The sequence below is a fragment of the Neodiprion virginianus genome, chromosome 5 (genome assembly GCF_021901495.1).
Source record: "Neodiprion virginianus isolate iyNeoVirg1 chromosome 5, iyNeoVirg1.1, whole genome shotgun sequence".
NCBI classification, from domain to species: Eukaryota; Metazoa; Arthropoda; class Insecta; order Hymenoptera; family Diprionidae; genus Neodiprion; species Neodiprion virginianus.
Window position 1 is genome coordinate 16,335,402 of NC_060881.1, and position 20,504 is coordinate 16,355,905.

Here is a 20,504-nt window from a genome sequence, read left to right on the forward strand (position 1 = left end):
TCACGAATCTGAAGTCGGATTCGCAAAACGCATAATGGCAGATTCAAAATTCGTGAAAAAACGCTCGTTTGGTCTCTTGTATCGAAATATACTAGTTTCGAGCACAAATAACGGGAAGTTCAAAGGCTGGCTCACAGTCAGCCCAAATCCACTTGTTTTTCGTTGAATTCACTTAGTTATTTAACAACAAAATAAAAGAGCAAAAATCTGGAGATTTTTACGGATTTTTCACGAATTTCGAATCTGCCATTATGCATTCCGCGAATCCGACTTCAGATTCGTGATCAGCGACCCAAAGGACATTAATTTTTCAATTTTCATCAAATGCCGAATGTTTTAATTTTTTTCGAGCATATTTACTACGTGAAATCTTTATTTTGCAAATGTGATCAGCGACCCCAAACACCTTTGGATACCAATTTTCATGCACATCCGTCCATCCGTTGCAAAGATAAAACCGTTTTTAATTTAATTTTTGTGAATTTGGTTTTTTAAATTATTCAAAAACTACTCAACCAATCACAGCCAAAATCTAATCAGGTCTAAGTCTGAAAGAGGTGCGTCGATTAAAGGATATAAGTACCTACATGGATATAAAAAAGCAGTGGAATCTCTATAACAAACGCATCTGATTTCACAAAATATAACTACAAAACTGTACTTATATACCGCCTCAAATATTATGAGGTGATGTATATTATATATATATGTCGGCGTAAAGCCTCGGAAAGGCGGAGAGGATGTAAAGCGTTTATTTGGGCGTTGCAATGATTATTCATATTTAGCGTGACGATCCCGACACGTCTGGTATGCTCTCTAGCTAACCCGCAACTGTCGATTTCGTCCAAGCGTTGTTATAAACAAACCATTTGTTTGTTTCTAAGATTCCGTCATTCAGCTATACTCTTAGCTTGCTAATAACGCTTGACGCTCGATACGGTGGACTCATCGAGAGTTCAATTTCAAAAGAAATACCAATGGCTTATCTGTAAAATCACCTGTTCTGCAAAAACATGCATTAACCTTGCATAATTCTGCCGCAAATTACTGCCGAACACGGTCTTGCATGATCGGATGCTACGTGAAATGCTATCGGGGTAAATCCAAATTTGAACTCAGATTATCAAAATTCAAAATAGCGGATCCAAATTGCGGACGCGATTTCAAAAAAAAGTCTGATTCCAACGAAAATGAGTGCCCACGAGTTTTTGGGGTCGCTGAATCTGAATCTGAAATCGGATTTCGAAAATTCAAGATGGCGGATCCAATATGGCGGACCAAAACTTTTCAACTGGATTCCATCAGATTTGAGCTTTTTGTCCGCCAAATAGATTCGCCATCTTGAATTTTCAAAATCTGATTTCAGATTCGTAATCAGCGATCCCGAAAACCCCTAGGTGAAATTTTTTGACCGGATTTGATCAAATTTGAACTTCTCGTCCGCCATATTGGATCCACAAAGTTAAATTTTACACAACCGACAATTTCAGATTCAGATTGAGCGACCTCAAAAACGTTGATTTACCAAATTACAGTCAAATTACGATGAAGTAGAAACAGTTTTTTTTTTCAAATGCCTATAGGTATGTGTCATGACACAAAAGTGGCACGACGTTTTTCTGTCCATATGTGTGTCATTAACACTCAATGGGTTAAAAGTATGCGATACATGGCGAGTATGTGCACATGTTCACATGGTGAAGTGTTGGATTCATGGTACGGTCCCATATAGGGCCGAATTGCTGGAATCTGTAATAACGGAACGGAATGCACGGAAAAGTCACTGAAATCCGCGTTCCGATCATTTCTTTCCGTTGTATTTTTACGGATTGGTGAATCCGTCCCGTATTCGCATATTATGACATTCTGTTTCAAAATTTTCTATAACATAAGATCATATAAAATTCCTAAGTTTATTGCTTTTTGAATGAGAATAGCATCAAGAAACGATTGTATTTTTATAATAGACTGTGTTGGTAAAACTATATCGATATCCCTTATTTGGCAAATTTTAAATTTCCCACCATAAGTCGCGCGATGCCGTGTTCGTTTTTCAGGGACCTTACCTGTAAACCACTTCAAACCGCTAATCAGGCCACTATACATATGACTCTTCTGTACCATAAATATCGATTAGTCGACTATCGATTGAGTGAAATTTGTCTACGTTCAGACCAGCTTGCTGACGTTCGACTCCAAGATGGCGGAGACGAATACGCCATGTTTTTTGTAATGTTCGCGCATTAGAGAATTTGTTTGAGGATCGTAATTCGTTTAACCAAAATGGCTGATGATGATCCGTGGTCATTAAAAGTAGACGGTTATTTGAATGTAGATACCGAGTGCAAGAGTATAATATATCATCCAAATTTAAATGTGGTTTTAATTACGACCGCCGATGCCCAAGTTTACGTCTTCGATGTCAACTCCGGGGTAATTCTGCAGAAGACTTCCCTCTCTGGTAAGATTCTACTTATTGAAATCACCCAAATGCAATAGTAGAATCAACGTTCCATCAGCGAAAAAAGATAGATAGGATTCATGAAAAACTTGAAACGTCATGTATACACTTTCCATGGTCAAGGTCGCTTCCACTTCAACATGTCAGACTATGAATGCCCGACACATTTTTCTCGTCTCTTTTTTTTCCCCAAACTATCATCATGCGCTAAATGACACACTACCCAATAGTCTGAAATCTCCAGACAATTCTTCTATTGTTACTCATCATCTTCGATTTCTTGCGCCAAGTTCACTCACTCACTCAGGCTTCCAAGATGTTTTCATCGAATTATCGTTTCTCTGTTTCATGATTCTTTGTAACGAAAATATTGCACAATTATTCGGACTCGTTACAATCTTCTCATATATTTTTTTTCACAAGTCTATATGACTCACTGCCTTACTCAATCATTATATTGAGTGTTTCGTTCGCTTGACCAAAAGCTAACAGATGTAATCTTGCGTACTTTTATTGTCTGGTAAATAATTGACAAGGTGCTAATGTCTTGTTAACACTTGGATATCTGACATTTTCAAATATCTGTCGCTAACTGAATTTCAGACTACTTAGCGATCTTTTGCACTGCATACCGCTAATAAGTATAAAACAATTTCAATCTTCGTGTGACATATCGAGTTTCGCCGTATGTTTTAATCAGCACTGATTATTTCTGCTTGATTTTATCACTGAACCAAATTATGAAAATAGTCGTTTGTTTACTGATGTACTCAGTCATGCAGACAAGTTTGCGCACGGTGCAACGATTGATTTTTAGGCAAACTATTTCGCAACTTCAGGATTATCTGGAACTTAGTAAATCATATAACAATGCCAAAGAAATTCATATTTAGCGAATTCAACTGTACGTTAACTTCAGCCTTATCTTGAAGTTCTGAATATTCATTTGAACAAAACATCAAGCAACTCATATCATACCATTTTTTTTTTAACAAATTCAGAAATTTAATCATGAATCTATCAATTCATACTATTTTTGATAAAACTATGGCGTAAAAATGTTTTGCAATGTATGATATTTTCATCTCTGTGTAATCGTAAGATTTCTTCCTTATTTCGGTTCTTATTTGCATTCTTATGTGTTTGAAATTGGTCAGATTAATGTGAGGAAACATCAAAGAAAAATAGTTATTTCCCAATTTTAGGACTGTCGAAAATGCATTCAACCATGATTTCTAGTTTAAATATGGCAAAGTATTGCTGGTGGCTACTGTAATCTTTGTAATTTAACTCTAAAGTTGCAAAAAATCAATTGTTTTCTGCGACGATTTGTTACTTTAACGTTACGAACCTTATTCTACATTCAGAGTCTGTAAGTGCAGTTCAGGTTTTTATTTATGTTCACGTTCACATTCTTGTAACACTGAAGTTTTTTCATGTACCTGCAATTTGACTACATTTTCGGGTAATTCAGATTAAAGATGTGTGGCAAGTTACAGAACTCTGGATGTCTCAGATCTCAAACATAGAGCTATTCAATTTTCACATTTCTAAGAAACACCATTTTAACAATCAATATATTTACACTAAATAATCTACTAGTCTAAATTTTTGTCAGATATGTTTTTAGCCAAAAAATCCCTTTAAAAAAATAGTAACTATTAATAACTAATAAGAATAGATAAAATTGTGGACAGTCGGTTTGATAAACGTAGTTTGGGAAAATTGTTAAAAAAAAATTACTTTGATCGACCTTTTGTATACATAGGACAATAAAATGTCAAAAATATAAATTTTACAACAATTTCTCGCAATTGTTTCCAGATGAAAAAAACTTTATCCAAAAAATTTGAACATTCTTGTTTCAAAGATATCTGAAATCTTATAAATTTAGATTGAAATTTGTCATATTGGGGTAAAGAATTGTTGAAAAAAATTCTGTTTGCTATTTCTTGACTTTCCATTATTATCGCTTAACTGCATTTCAGATAATTCTCAAGTTGAAATATAGCAATTGCTTTGTAAAATGACTTACAAACAGTAATTTCATATTATAATTTGACGACTAGGATTCTGTATCACTGAAATGTATCTTAATCGAAATATGTTCAATTTTTAAACTGCTCAAGCATATCTTTGGTTCACTAATTTTTTCTTTTCGAAATTTGGCACTTTGTTGACTCATGCCAGTCATGCACTTCCAGTTATCTTTTTTTCACCTGGCAACTCGATTTAACAAACGAAAATAATTTTTGCTTGTAATAAAACTGTTGTAGGATTTTTTAGAGTATAACAAATTCTTGAACTGTGAGCGGATCAATTGACCTTCAAAAAGTACGAAAAAGTAACGATATCGTTTTTTATTCCTGTCGCACAGGTAGAACGGATGGAAAAATAACGGGAGTTTACTTAGCCGAAGGCTTGGATAAAGTTTTGTACACCGATGGACGAGTAATCGGCGTAAGGAGCGATTACAATGGAGTTCTCTTGCTTGACACAATACTGCAGACCCCAGTATCTTGCAGCGAGGATAAAATAAAACTAGAGCTTTTACTTACCGAAGCGATTTTGTTGCATCTATGTCTACGATGTGTGGAGTTACCTGTTGTCGATCATGTTCAAGAAGTACTCCAAGAATTGTCTACAAAGATTCAAACTGCCCAAGAAGTTCAAAAAAAGAGCATCAAAGCTCAAAAAGTAAGGCGTTGTCATATTTTACCCGTATCCCGATTGTGAGTGTATTTGTTAAAAAATTTCTACTTTTTATTCACTTCGTTACGAGACATTTGTGCATCGAGCATTTATCAAATTATTATATCTGTAAGCTATGAAGATATAGTTGAAAATACAAATATAAAAAATACTGGAAGTACGAAATGATACCTCAAATATCAAAGCTTCATTTTCAATTGTATCAAAATAGTGAAAAATTGAAACTTGTAGATTAGTTCGATTTTACTTTGCAATGACTGATTTTATTCAAAAGACGGTTTCTCGCAAAGTCACTAAAACAGACTTAAATTTTTTCCAGTAGTCAATTCGATACTTGCATTTTTTTATCGTAATCAAACTTGGGACAATATTGTAAAATTGAATTGAACCAGTGAATTTGGAAAAAATAGTCTGCTGAATAACTTGAGTCACATGGTAGAATAAAGTCTAACGATTTTACTGGATTTTCAAAAAATTGATTTGAACTGGTGCATCGATAACTAAGCTTTTACTTACAATTCCAGCATTTTCTGCTTTTAAATTTTCAAAGAGATTATAGATTATCAAATCTAACAATTTGACAAATATGCAATGTACCAGAATTTTGTCATAAAATTAATAAAAAAGTATCGATTTTTGGCTAGCCAATTTTCTGAAGCCTAAGACATCTGACTATGACCATTGTAAATTTTTTTGATTACTGTATTCAATACCTGAATAAAGTTGAAGTTTTTATCATCTATGTAATGATGAATTTCAAGAAAAAAATCATCATTTTGAAATATCAGGATTTGTCTTGAAGTCCAGTAATCAACCATAACAAAGCAAAGAATATCTAACATTCAATCCAAGATTCTTAAAACCCGACATATTCAAAGTCATTGCAATGTCGCAAAGTATTGATTTTTTCATATAATAACTTCAACCTCGTTTAATATAACTTTTCAGCTTGAATTTAAGAGAACACACAATGAATAAAAATTTTTAGGAAGTTTATTGTATATCAAGGATCCTAACGAAATCAGTTTATTGAATCGAATCATCGCAATATTTGATCTTGAGAGTTGTCGACTTTGAAATAAGGAATTTGCCACTGCTGTTAAATGTTAATTTCTATGGCACATAAATATTGAGTGAACTTTTTTTAATCGATATTTTCCACAGTGGAACACGGTATGCCTAGAATTGCCTCACGCCGCACTAAAGTTGGTGTGCTCAGGATTAGTGACGGAATTGAAGCGTCAAAACAGGCATATTCCAGCATTGCCAATCGCCTCTGCTATCAACGAACAGTTGAACGGCCTATTGCCAGGCCTGATACCCGAAGTCGGTCCCGCAGACAGACTACTTATGTTTAGCGAGGCCGCTCGACGAAACACATTTGCGAAATGGCCTCACATGAATTACAAGTGAGTCGAGTCAGATTCAAATTTCAACTGATATAAGGCTCAACATTTGTTTTATTTTAAACGACAATACGCATGTCATTTATAATTTTGTGCAAATTCACAGCTAATTTGTTCGTTTCACAAGCATCTTACAATGCTTGGCGGATTAAAAAATTGAATTGCTCTGATTAGGTTTTTTTTTTATCTTTATCACGCACGTAAGTTGCTTGCATTTCATTGAGTGGTATATACAAGTAGATGTCTGAAAAAGTGGGTGAATTTTGGAAAGTCTTATCTTGTAAAGCAATTGATCGATTTGAGTTGAGTTCATTCTGTTCAAAAGTATATATATCGAGCTTCATTTACATATATTTTAAAATCAGAATCAATTCATAGAAAGCACTGTTATCGATAACAAACATTAACGGTCTAGCTTGGTGTGATGTATTGATATCTCATACAAGGTTAAACCGATTTACTTCAAATGTGGATACGTTATTTTTGGATAGTTACTTTATTTACCGTAATCTGAAATACCAGAATTAAAAGTAGAGAGAAAGTAGAGAGAAAAGAAGTAAAAAAAATACCAGAATTATGGCAATGTGGTTGAACTATCCAAGAATCCACAAATTTCAAGTAAATTAGTTAAATCATTTTCAAGGTATTGTCAAGCACCGCAAAAAAATTTTATCTAGCAAAATCGTTTATGTTATTGTTAACAGCAATGCTTTCCATTGATTGATTCAGATGAAAGAAATATGCAATCGAAGCCCGATCTGCATACTTTTAAATAAAACAAACTGTAATCGAATGGAACAATCACTTGTTGATATACGAGTTCCCAAAATTGACCCACTATTTCAGACATCTACTCGTATGCATATTACCATTTGGAAGGAAGAAAAAAACATAAATATGAAGGGACGTTATTTTCAGATGGGCATTGCCGGACCAAATGGCACAAGCTGGATTTTACCATCAACCCAACTCGACGGGAGATGACAGAGCAATGTGCTTCACTTGCAACGTATGCCTCGTTTTTTGGGAACCGACAGACGAACCTTGGTCAGAGCACGAACGCCATGCGCCTAGCTGCCCGTTTGTCAAGGGAGAATATACACAGAATGTACCTTTTTCGGTTGTTCTTGCCACCGGTCCTGCGCAAGAATCTGACGATAGTGTGGAAATAATAAGCACAACAAACGTCAAAGGGCTCACTGCTACTGCCTCGCACAATGGTCTTGTTAACGTCTGGAATGTCAGCAATCAGTTACAAGTAAATAAGGGACTCAATTGCTTACACCGTTGACTTAACTCCGCATTTAACGAAAACAAGTGCCAATGAATGTTCTCTGCCAGATATTTTTTACATATATTAACACAATTATTATATTCAAAAGCTATGGAAATCCCTTCGAGAATATGAAAATGGAATATATTATACTACAATTTTATTCACCAAAGCGTAGGTATTGATACTTAATTTCGAATCGCTTTATAATGCGCAAAAGTCTAGTAGATTAGATCGCTTTACTTTGCGATGCCTTGTTTTAAGTCACCAATACACAATTAAATCGCCTTGCGTGAGACTTAAATCGTTGACAAACGAAAACTTTCCAATACAGGCCGAAAATTTCAAACAAAATTAATGCTGTAAGTTTTTTAAATCACCTAAAATTGAAGACTCGTATTTTAGGCCCAAGTTAAGTTTTCAAAGACGCAAAAATTAATGAATGATTCGTCTTTTCGAATTGAGTAAATATTTCTTTACTTTCATGGCTCCCTAATTTCAATGAATCTCTAGTTTCCGACAAACAGACTTTTATAAAAATATCAGTCTGACTATCCTGACAAACTTTTGCGATTCTCTCAGAAAGGGCTCAACGAAAAAAATCTGTAAAATTTCCAGGAATTATCATTCAACAAACGATGGGCCTGAAAAATTAAGATGTTTCGATTTCTTTAACGTGTGTTTCTGTCGAAAAAAATTGAAAACACTCTGACACGATTTATAAAAAGTTTACAAAAAAGCGTTGTGCAACTTATTATAAAACGAATAAAATAATGCGATAGGAAACGTAAGTCTCACAAAAAACGAGAGCATTGACGACTAAATAGTTCGATAACTGAACGGTACTTTCATTCATTGAATTGGTTTATGAAAACGATGTGGAAAACGGTTTTTATAGCTTGTTTAATTTTCATTTACAGAAGGAAATGTCAGTACTCGTAACAATGAGTAACGAAGAAGCGAGCGGCAAGGAAGGGAGGCAATATCAAGCAACGAATAATCTGGCGCCATCTTATCTCCCAACTCTTGGTTCGGAACCAGATGCTCAGTCCGACTACAAGCCGTCATCGGGCTCGCAGAAACTAGAATTGACCGCACTGACAATCGCAGGAGGTCCGAAGCCGGAACCTGAGGAATTAAGCAACATGAGCACGACGGTCACTGCGACTATCTTGGAACCGACAAGCGTAGGAATCCGACCTTGTCTAATCTGCGGCGTGTCGGTGACTTCGGACACTTCGCCACAGATACGAACTTTGGAAAATGTCTGGGCTGCTCTTACGGACTCAGCACCAGCCTCATCCCTGGTTAGAGCAATGAACAGCGTAAACAGTGCAGCCAGCGATAGTCTGGACATCATGAAAGTGGCCGACCGGAGTTCATCGTCGACTTCGCACCGCCTAATCGTCTATGATTTTCACCACAAGGTGGACGCTTCGCAGCCCACGAAGTCGGATAAGACGAAAGACTCCAAAACCAAGAAAGTATCCTCAGGTACAGGGACCAGTGCCAGCTCGAATAGCGGGCGACAAGAGAGTCTCTATCAGGAACTTTTCCTTAGCGAATTTTCGTGCAAGGTTCCAGTCATCGAGGACGTTATCGAGGACGTCGTCATAGAAGATGTCGATGAAATGGTGATCGGCGCTCACTTCGATGCTCTGATAGCCTCCTCGTCCAACGGTCAACTTCAATGCTCTACTCCGATCAACATAGCTGTTCCTCCGACCTCGTTTCCATTTGACGCCAACTTCAATCCCATAAATGGTTCAGAACAGTTTGCATCGGCTTCCGACATCACTGCGCTTAACAAAAAGACGCTGGAATTGACCAGTGGGCTGAAAACTGAGCCAGTCATTGTTCAGACGGTCGTCATAGATGCTCCGGAGATTCAGAGAGTCGCTTATGCTGTTTCGTCCAGGGACGGACGGTATTTGTATGTCGCTCTGTGCCCTGGACCTGACATTGCACTCACTGACCCGCCGCCTATTCAAACCGCCAATCGAATGGACGTAGATGAAGAGAGCGAATTCTTACTTCCCAAGAGTTACATGTACTGGGATCAGAACGAGGTCGAATCGTCAAAGCCTGGCGCCAACGAGGAAGAGAGAAACGATGCCAGTGAATGTGGTGCCATTTTACTTGTCTATGCGTTTGATCTTGGGGGTAAAGTTTTGAAACTTATTCCCGAACCGATCGTCAGGCGAGAACTTCCCGCTGCACAAATCCCTGTCGAACACGTGTTGCTGCCACTTCAAGAAAAGAATCGAAACTCATCGGTTTCGTCCAGTTCCACTACTGTCACTTCTTCCCAATTCATAGATGGACCAAAAGGCCAGATTGCAATGGTCTGCAAAGACGGTGTTGTCAGAATACTAGAGCTTGCCACATTGAAGACTCTCTCTGAAGCAAAACTTGAGGGCACCAAATTCGTCTCCGCTACGTATTGCAACAGTGAGTAAAATTAATTTTAAAAGGATTTGTGCTGAAATTTCTCAATTTCCAACTATTATTTTTATTTTAGTATTTTTTATTAGTATTTTTTTTTTTTTGTCAATTTCTGTGCTCGGTGTTCAATTTTGGAAGGTTAAATTTATGTTATCGCTTTGCTAAATTATTCCGATTATGTTTCAATTTTTATAATAAGATATATTACATCTTACCCATTTTCTGGCAATCATCTTTATTAATAATTATTCAGCATGCATTGAAAGTTACTCGTTTGTCAATAAAAGTTTGTTTAGTAAATATTCGAGTCTGTCTGTGTGAATTTAAATGTATAATGTCGATCTTCATAAAACGTTATGTAACTTTTCGGCGTACTACCAAATCTACAATTCTCCAAACTTGGACTGTTGGTACAAATTTTCAAATGCGTTTAATTTTTGTTCTTAGGTTTGGAAAGGTTGTGCGCATGTACGAACGAAGGCGCACTTCACTTTTTTGCCACCATAGAAGAGGAAGATTCTACTGAAGAGAAAGAGGATATCGACGATGTAAATATGACCACGGAGATGGGGTCAAGAAACAATGTTCACATTGCTCCTAGCACATCTACGAGCTCAGTTATCTATCAGTACGTACCTTGACTCAGTATATTTCACAGTTGGCCAAGAATATGTACCAAGTTTAAAAGTCTACAAGCTCTATTGTTTATCGATTCGTTCCTTTTTTCTTTTAAATGCAGATAAACGCTCCGAGACTCGTACAGAACTTATTAAACCATTTAACTGCCAAGGCATCACAGCGGCGTCAAGCGTAATAGAGTAATTCAGTGTTTTTGGTGTCTCAGGTGAATATTTTTGAAGTGTTTTTCAGGTCAAAATATCCGGTTATGACCAAAAAAAGTTATTTCTTCCTCGCATGTATACAGTTTTGAGCCCTCAAAGTTGATAAATGTTCCATCATTTTCTCAAATGGCGACATGGAACAAACTATCATCTTCTTTTTTCACGATGGATTTTTCTTTGAAAAACACTTATTAATACTATCTTTGAGGCCAAATACGCAATTTCAAGAATTACCAAATCAATTTGATTTATTATACAGTATAACTAAGCTTATAATAGAAAAATTACTCGGTAATTTTCGAAATTGCGTATTTGGACTCAAAAATATTATTATTTAATGTTTTTCAAAAGAAAACTTCATCCCGAAGAAAGAGGATGATAATCTACTCTATGATGCCATTTGAGAAAATGATTAAAAATTCGCCAACTTCGAGGGTTGAAAACTGTATGAATGCGCGGAAAAAATTACTTTCTATGATCATGATCGAATTCCTTGACCTTGAAAATACTTAGAACACATGCCTTTAAAAATAAATATTCACATGCAATACCAAAAACATCGTTCAATGCTGCTACGACGCCTTGGCAGTTAAGTGGTTCATCACACACTTCATTGTTAGATCGTTTCTTTTTCCTTGATTGCTTGAATCCAAGGTTTTACGCTACTCCTTTTAACATATTTCGATGTAGCATTTTATTTCATGGTTTTTAAAAGCTTGTGGACAAATAGCTGAATCCAAAATTTAAGAATTGGATCCGCATGAGTCACTTTCAAAGTGAAAAATGAAAGAAAATCGGTATCAGTGTATCAACTAGGAAAGAATTTGTAACGCGTTTTACTGCAAGTTCACTGCGGCTAAACCAAATAATAATGGAATTATTTTTGCCTGTCCATTCAATTTGAAATTATTGGATAACTGATGAATATTTTTTTTTACTAATGTACAGACATAATTACAATAACAAAACAATGTTCAAATTCCTCATACTAAAATTCGGAAACATAATTAAATATGCGCTCGTTCTAATTTGGAAGAACTCTTTTGCTTGTAAATTCTTATCATTAAAATCCTTGACGTTTTTTGCTCACTTCGTTACAGAGATCCTATATTGGCACACAGAACGAATCTATCGTACTCAGATCTGAGGATGTTGTATGAGTTGACGAGATTTAATAGACATTCACCGGCCTACGGAGCCACCGTACCACCTTGTTGGAGCGAGATGATGCAGGCGCAAAGACAACGTCGCCATCCTCAGCACCTTCACCAATCGGAAGATCAACACCACACACGTACTTGGCGTCTTCAAAATGACGCGTAAATACAAATTCTTTTAAACACAAATAATCTTATTCTAAGTAAGAGGACTGATCAAAAATCTTGCTGTTATATTTATTTGTGGGAATAAGTTTACATCGGTTTTTACATCATCGTAAAGGAACAAACTTTTGGTAAGAACTTGGCGTCGCAAATTTCCATCTATTTCTATCATCTAGTCATAAACGACACAGATAATAATCGGCAACATTTTTTTTTATACTTACCATACTTGATATCAAATTTTTCTGAGATTCAAGTTTGTAACATTCGTGTAACATAACAATTCATTTTTCAGGTAGTTTATCATTATGAAGCAATTTAAGGATTGTCTGAACTTCAGCTTACTGTAATAATTACTCTTTGGAAGTCATTCTAAAGTTGCAAAATAACGATTGTCTTGCAATTTTTTATTTTTTTTTTTGTCAAGTTAACCTAACGGTTAACACCTTCAACCTCGTAAATTTTTCTCATCACACTGTTTTGAGAGCTAGTTTACAATTTTTTTCTTCACTAAAGCTACAATTTTAAGTATTGTTGACTTTGAATTATTACGATTTTCTAATTTATTGCCATATCGTGACATAACTTGAAACTTGAATTGTACTATACTCGAAAATTTTCCGCTTTCAAATTGAATAATATGCAAGTTTCTAGAATAATGGGTTAAAAGTTTTTTATTTATGCTATTACAATACTTGATTTGAATACATCTTGCTGGGTACAGATCTAATTTACCTGACAAAAAAATGGCTTTCATGCAAAAGTATTTATAGATAAGTCTAAAAAGGAGCTGTCGCCTTCGATATATTAGTTTATTCCACTAATTTTAATTCAGTAGAACGGCAATAATCAGTTGTCTAGAAATTTCAGTCCCAGCAATGATAGCCGTTTTTTTTAATTGTCACAAAATAACCAAACAGAATTCTTATTCTTATTCTCGAGTGTCAAGACGTCAGATGATTTAGAAAAATGTTAAAACATTTTGTAGAACAACGTGGGATGAACACGTGTTTGAATTGACGCTGCCTCGGAGTGCGACAGGTACCATCGGCCATGTCGACGTAAGGTTTAGCCTTCATTCTCCATGTCCAGAGCTTCCGGCGATTCAAGTTACTCTACTGAAGCAAAAAATAACTGGTATCGGTTATTACAAGTCCTCGTTAACTCCTGTAGACGAAAGGATACACTTTGACATTAGTGGGGAGCAAAAGGCTGAAAATCCTGTAACCACTGAAGAATACCTGCGACAGCATAATACTGAGATTTTATGTGGTCCTATCAACCTACAAAGATGCACAGATCTCTCCGATCACTCCGGCTGTGTCACTTTAACCAGCCCAAGACTTTTCCGATCAAAAGCGAGAACCATTCTTGTTCACATCAAAGCGCTGATTGATCCTGTTAAAGATAAAGTGAGTTTAGTGCTACTTAATACTTTTGATTTTAGTTTTTGCGATTGTTTAAACGGGATTGTTTTGATGTTTCAACACTGTTATTCAGGCAACGACGAAATCTCGAATTAATATAATGGAGACAAAACCTCAGACTTCGAAAAAATTGAAAATTGGCGAAGCTGGTCCTTTGTTGCCTGGTGCCATAGTGGAAAGACTCGCAGCGAGCGCCAACAAAAAATTGGAATGCTACATAGGTAATCGTAATGAAATACGAGCAAGGATTCAATCGCTGAAGTTATTAATAACGATCGTTTTGTTAATTCAAACGTGTCTTCACAGGCTGCGATTGGATTCACGAAATATCGATAACCCTAAGATCGGTGCATTCCACCGACGTTCCAAATGAGAGAATACAGCGCTGCTCGATGTTCGATTCAAAAATGTTTATCGACAATATACTTAACGTTGCATGCCTGCAAGGATCAGAGAAGTACGTCAAGCCCACAATGGGTTTGGAAAGATTTAAAATATTTACCTTTTGTAACACAATTGTTGCATGTTCGACAAAACTAATCGTAAGTTAGTCGACGCAAAACACTCAAACAAATGATTTAATTGTTTTTTATTTTTTATAGATCGCCCGTCGTGCAGTCTCTCGCATTAGACGTGCTGATTTGGGTAGTTGCAATACAATTGACAAGGTTACGAGTTAATCAGAAGGTGAAGATCGCGCAGCTGGAAACTATACGATCTGTACAGTCGCGTCTTTCAGATCTGTTGCGCACCGGCCTTTTACACGCCGGTCGGAGTATAGCTCATAAATGTGTCAAGTTGATCATTTTGTGTAGCGAGTAAGTAGTCAAAAATGAAGTACGCTCATGTTACGATTAGAGTATCCAAGTCAGCACAAACATTCGACTCGGTAATTCAATTGTCGTGAAAAATACGATTTTCAGGGGCCTTCATAATTTGGATGAACCTTTGCCGCATGCTTTTGACGAAGCGGTCCTGTCGGTTTTAGTGACGCTGCTTCCGTCAGTAGCGGGAGTTCAATGGGCAGGTTCTTTACGATGGCTAGCGATACTTATCATCAGGTTATTACCACTTGATAGAAATCACAGCATTGCCCAGCAATGCATAACACTGGTACAGCAAATAGCAACGGAAATGTCGAACAGAGTGAATCCCTATCATTTACTGCTGGCGACAAGGTACGTCGATTCGCTTTTACAGGCTTAAAGTGTGCGAGTGCTCAGTCAAGTCAATATTAAACTGAAGAATAAAAGTTGTCCGTTTAATATGATCGTTGAATAAACTGCGGATCGAAACATTTCAGCCTCAATCATAACTGAACTATGTTTATCATTCGATTTCTAGATTTGGATTGTACAATACACCCTTTGAAATGGAATTGTTCGATGTTGAACCTCCTATGCCGGCTAAATTCAGTTCGATGCCTATAACTTATGCGAGTATAGTGACCGGAGAACAAGCCGGAGTCTCCATCACAGCCAATAATTCACTGCACTCACAGGACACGATCGATTTAAGGGATCTTCTCGCTCTTCCTGCGCATCCGACTAACGAATTGAAAGTACCTAGCAAGCTTCGAGCTCTTTGTGCGAATAATAATATGAAAGGCCTTCTCGAGGTATGATTTTTTTTACTATCTTATTTTTTCTTAAACACTTTCGATATGCCAAAACCAGAGCAAAACTTCCTTTCGCTATTTCTATGCAAATTTTATTTTTAGGCAGGATCACTAAGCTGAGTGCCTGCTGCATTTGTTGCATGAAAAACGTTGCACTGAATAAAAAACAAATATTCCAGTCTTCTTTAAAATGCTCCTCATAGCTCATACAATCGTTTTCTAGCATTTTCCAACTCGTGTTTATTTCCAGAAAATGTTTTGTGCTGAATTCTGAACAATCAATCAAATAAATTAGATTCACATTTGAGAAGAAAATCAATTATTCAACGGAGATGTGACACAATTTTAAGAAAATTTATAATCCTTAGAACCTTTCAACGGATTTACTTAAAATTTTGCACCTGTTGTTTTGTTATAATTTTATTATAATTCTCTGTCACTTATTCTGATATAATTCATTTCCAAACGTTTATTTCGAAACGCAATTTTATAGATCCCGAGTAAAGTTGTTCGTTGATTTTGGCAACGCCTAATGGATATACAACAATTATTTTTTTTCACTTTTGCAAATAGGTTGAACCGCTTCACTTTACTTGTCACGCGGCATCGGATGGAACTAAAATGGAAAAAATTGATCCTGGAATAAACACAGTTAACATTGGTACAGCGTTGTATGAAAGTACCAATGCAAACACCAACAAGAACAGCGCTAGCAATAACACCAACAACAACAACAACAACAGCAATAATCATAACAGCAATCCTGTACCAGACATAAAAATTATTAGCCACTCATACGTAAGTTTATCCTTTCTTTTGTTATTGAATGAATGTACTTCTAAACTTTCATATTTTGTACATTTCGAGCATTTATACAGGGTGTCCATTGCTCTTTAAATATCCTCAAATTCTGGAATTATACTGAAACATAAAAATTGCTGCTTAAGTCCTGGAAAGGCTGACACAGTACATTTTTGTTTGGAAACTGCGACATTTTATTTATAATGAGGTGCCTCGAATAAGTTAAGTTTTAACAAAACGAAATCAATGCCTTAAAATTTTCAATCCATTGTCCCAGAAACTCGTAGAATAGTTCTAGAATCTAAATTCTCGATTGCAGTAGACACCCTGTCTACGCTGTTTCTTGTCGCTTTATTTTTGTTTTAACGATTGCGTATTTGTTAATACTAACGATATTTCGTGTTGCTGTATTAGATTATGTGATCGTTTTTGCATAAATTACTATTCTGCTTGCAAAGTATGAGTTTTTTTCCTGTACAAATAATCAAAAAAAAAAAAGCAGAAAGCAAGTTCGTTCTAAATAACGAGCTCAAAGCTCGGAGAAGTGTATTCGTCACCTCGTTTTCTTACCGTTCTTGAAGTATTCTTGCTGTCGTAGATCAGTTGTAATGTTTATTCAAACCAAAATTAGTTTGACATTTCAGTTCATGAAAAAAGTCTGAGAACAAAGTTTTGTTACAATATCCTAGTACATATATTTGGGTGGTTCATTTTAAACTTATATTTTTTTTTTCAACTCTCGCCTGACAACTCCGTGCCAAATTCAGAAAAAAACCTTGTTGGAGCGCAGAACATAAAAACAAATATATTCAGAGGTCGCTCAAATTATTGAAATATTTTTTATTTTTATGTGTACACCTGTCGGTAATATATATATATTAGTTTATTTTTTGGTATCGTGGTTCAATTAAGCATTTACCAATCAACAGCAAATTGATCCTAACAATTTCGTAGTTGGCTGTTGTTGTCTTTTATCCGAGAGGTTAATCGTCTCGGAGAAATTTGGATGGCAAATTTGTTACCGAAAGAGGAGTATAACATCACCTTAACCTCTAGACGGCCGTCAACACCACTGTAGTGGTATTGCCATGATTCGAACATATCGGGGGAACATTGGGGGATGATTATATGGAAGTATCCCACCAAAGTAGGCATGTATCACACGAAAAAAATCCCGGCCGCCAGCAGGTTAATGTCCCTATTTCGATTTCAGTACTGAGATTCATGAATAATGATTAATTGGATTACGATACGAATGAGATATATAAGTCCGTAACGTGAACACATAAAAATAAAGAAATAAATATTTCAATAATTGGTAAACCTTGAAACACTTTTTTCTATGTTCTATGCTTTGACAAGAATTGTTTTTTTTCTAAATTTGGCACCGTGTTTTTGGGTGTGACAGGAAAAAAAAATATAAGTTTAAAATGAACCACTCTAATATATCTGTATATATATTTATGTATAAAAATGTGCAAGCAATACGTTACTGTGAAAATGTAATAATAATCAAATATACTTACAAAAATATTGGCAGGGTAGAAAAAAAAATAACTACTATGCGGTAAACGATTAGCGAGTCTGAAATGCTCTGCACGATCTTTATAATTGATGTTGTGTCTCTTTGAAAAGAATTCATGTCCTAATACGTTAAGCTACTTTTGGCTTGAGTTAAATTTGTTACTAATATACGATACTGAGAACCCTTCCAGAATGTTTACAATTATTATAGTAAACATAATTATAATACTATCTTGTATAAGAGAGTGAAGGTGTCCCAAAGCGAGTTCTCGTGTAATCTGGGGAGCATTTTTTTTCTATGATAAATTTTTTAAAACTAAAAGTTATTCCTTCGTGTTAATAAGAATCAAAATCAAAGAACAGATTTTTGACAGTTAATTTTCAGTGTAAACAACTGCTGTATAAAATGACAGTGGCTTCACAATGAAGTTCCGGTACCCAAACTTGTTTTCAGGTGCAGCTATTCATTGGGTGAAACATATGTTTATCACAATTTGATCAAAGTCATATTAGACGATGGAAAAAAAAATTTTAAATCTGATATTGAATTCTGCTTGGGGTATTTTCACCGCTCTTTACTCCGCTATTCATCGGCTTCGCATCTAATAATACTTGCACACAGCAAAGCTTCTATGTGCATATATTTGCTAATTGAATATTCACACGAAAGCGCACCGTCGTTTACTTATTAATGTGTATGCATAATTTCGTATAGTCACAATACAAACTTGTCAAAACGTGAAACTTTACCACTTTTCACGGTCTTTACCTTATCAGAGAATATATCTGTATATTAGGATGTTGCAGAGTTTTTAAATTTACAATTTTTTTAGGGGCGCGTACTTAAATTGCTTCCTTCTGGTCTAAAAAGAAGCCTCAAAAAGATTGTGCAGTGTAGCACCAGTTTCCGGGTGTGCGAAACGATATTTCTAAAAAGGTGAAAAATTGATATTAGCACCCCTTTAATACCTATTATTTCTTTTATATTGCACAAAAAACTACTGTCCCAAAAAAATTATCGAAAGTGCATTACAGTGAAATGCTGACATAGAAGAGTTGCAAAAAATGCCATAATGCATTTCTTTATAAAATATAAAAGAGATAATATTATAAAAATGAAAGTAATAATTTCTCGCGATCTGTCTATATCAGCATTTCTCTGAAATGCGTTTTAGATAATCTTTTTGGGCCATACTGCATTTTTTTTGTAAAGTATAAAAGTGATAATACGTCTTAAAGGGGTGTTAATGTCGATTTTTTATATTTTTTTTTGTTAAAACGTCTTCGCACACCTTAGAAATGGGTGCTACATTTCTCAGTCTTTTTGAGGTTTCCTTTAAGAATAGTAGCAATCGCCTGTAAAAAACTCGAATTTAAAAAAAATCTTAAACACCCCAATATGTATGTATAGGTAATTTTTTTTTTTTCTTTCTCTTTTGGCCGAACGAAAATTCGTCCCAATGATACCTACAGAATTTTTAGCTCAAGTCTAAAAGATGCCTCATATTGCGCGCCTCTTCCACAATTGATTGTGTAACATGTTGAAAAAAAAATTACACTCGTTACAGTTTTTTCCCGGAATTTTCCAAAACAATCGTTCAGTACACTTTGACAGTTGATTAAATATTAATACAAGTATCAACATTTTTTTTATCGAATATCTTGGAAAGTCACTTCAGTCCGTTTATTTGAAGAAAAAGTACAAACTGTTTTGATTTCTTAATATTTGCTCTTTGATAGCTGAAAACCTGAAAAAAAGGTATTCAATACCATTTTTGAAGATATTCTCATTATCTACAAGATTTTATTCACATAAAAACTTGCTCAGGATTATTTTTGGAAATTATTCTAAGAAACTGTGAGAAAAAAGGGTTTTATATGTTACATAAGTATTTTTTACACTTGAGCTAAAAATTCTAAGATTTCGGAGAATTTTTTTCTACAGTGAAAAATTGTGTTGAGACTTTGATCCAGTGACAAAAACAAACTGTTCTTAAATTTGAAACAGTCTGTAGCCACGAATCGTACTTGTTATTCGAGAGGTAAAGTTTCATGCTTTAATACATTTCGCACATATATTCATATGCACAGTTACAAAGTTCACATTCAAAGTGCGCTTCTGTGAAAATCAAGATAGCGAATATCTTTTGTATCGAACGGTACATGAAATCGTAAATAAAATTAAACAAAGCGGTTTCGTACAATTAAACAAACAGGTTTCGTAAAACGAATATATATTCGTAGCAACACTGGTTTGGGACCATCCATAAGTTACGCAAGGGCTGAATCTTATATGCTTTACCCCTTCTCTTCCTATTTCAAAAGGTCTTTATTCTTTATATTTCTTAACTTGTAATAGAATATCGATAAAATTCAAATAAATTTGTAGAACAGCCCTAAATAAGTAATTCCCACAAACTATTCGATTACATTAGCATTACATACATTAGCAACTTTCGTTGGATTATAATTTTTTTCTGTCTGTAACTAGAGTATCTAATCTCGCATTTCAAGGTAAAAATATACAACGAGTTTCGGACAAAAATAAAAATTTGATCGTGAGAAGAAACAATGGAGTGTGAAAAATAATATTTATCGATTATACTCGGTTAATCGGGAAAAAATAATCGATTACTTTTATCATTTTTAATGCCTGTCTTATATATAGAAATT

The 20,504-nt window shown here is 35.3% G+C and overlaps 1 protein-coding gene across 7 annotated transcripts in view; it reads left to right on the forward strand.

Moving 5' to 3' along the window:
- The first annotated feature begins 2,182 nt into the window (after window positions 1–2,182).
- The window catches only part of LOC124306500 (baculoviral IAP repeat-containing protein 6-like), a 56,102-nt gene continuing 37,780 nt past the window's right edge, over window positions 2,183–20,504 (forward strand). For 5 of the 7 annotated variants that reach the window (XM_046767306.1, XM_046767308.1, XM_046767307.1 and 2 more), the window contains exons 1-14: window positions 2,185–2,461; window positions 4,839–5,158; window positions 6,338–6,582; window positions 7,483–7,837; window positions 8,773–10,303; window positions 10,745–10,925; window positions 12,240–12,458; window positions 13,450–13,873; window positions 13,962–14,109; window positions 14,195–14,345; window positions 14,491–14,706; window positions 14,812–15,066; window positions 15,233–15,506; window positions 16,080–16,304. In XM_046767306.1, coding sequence (XP_046623262.1) covers window positions 2,284–2,461; window positions 4,839–5,158; window positions 6,338–6,582; window positions 7,483–7,837; window positions 8,773–10,303; window positions 10,745–10,925; window positions 12,240–12,458; window positions 13,450–13,873; window positions 13,962–14,109; window positions 14,195–14,345; window positions 14,491–14,706; window positions 14,812–15,066; window positions 15,233–15,506; window positions 16,080–16,304 — 4,722 coding nt within the window. In that variant the 5' untranslated portion in view covers window positions 2,185–2,283. Of the gene's footprint in view, window positions 2,462–4,838; window positions 5,159–6,337; window positions 6,583–7,482; window positions 7,838–8,772; window positions 10,304–10,744; window positions 10,926–12,239; window positions 12,459–13,449; window positions 13,874–13,961; window positions 14,110–14,194; window positions 14,346–14,490; window positions 14,707–14,811; window positions 15,067–15,232; window positions 15,507–16,079; window positions 16,305–20,504 lie in introns of all 7 variants that reach the window. The other 2 variants (XM_046767312.1, XM_046767309.1) reach the window with 2 other exon arrangements.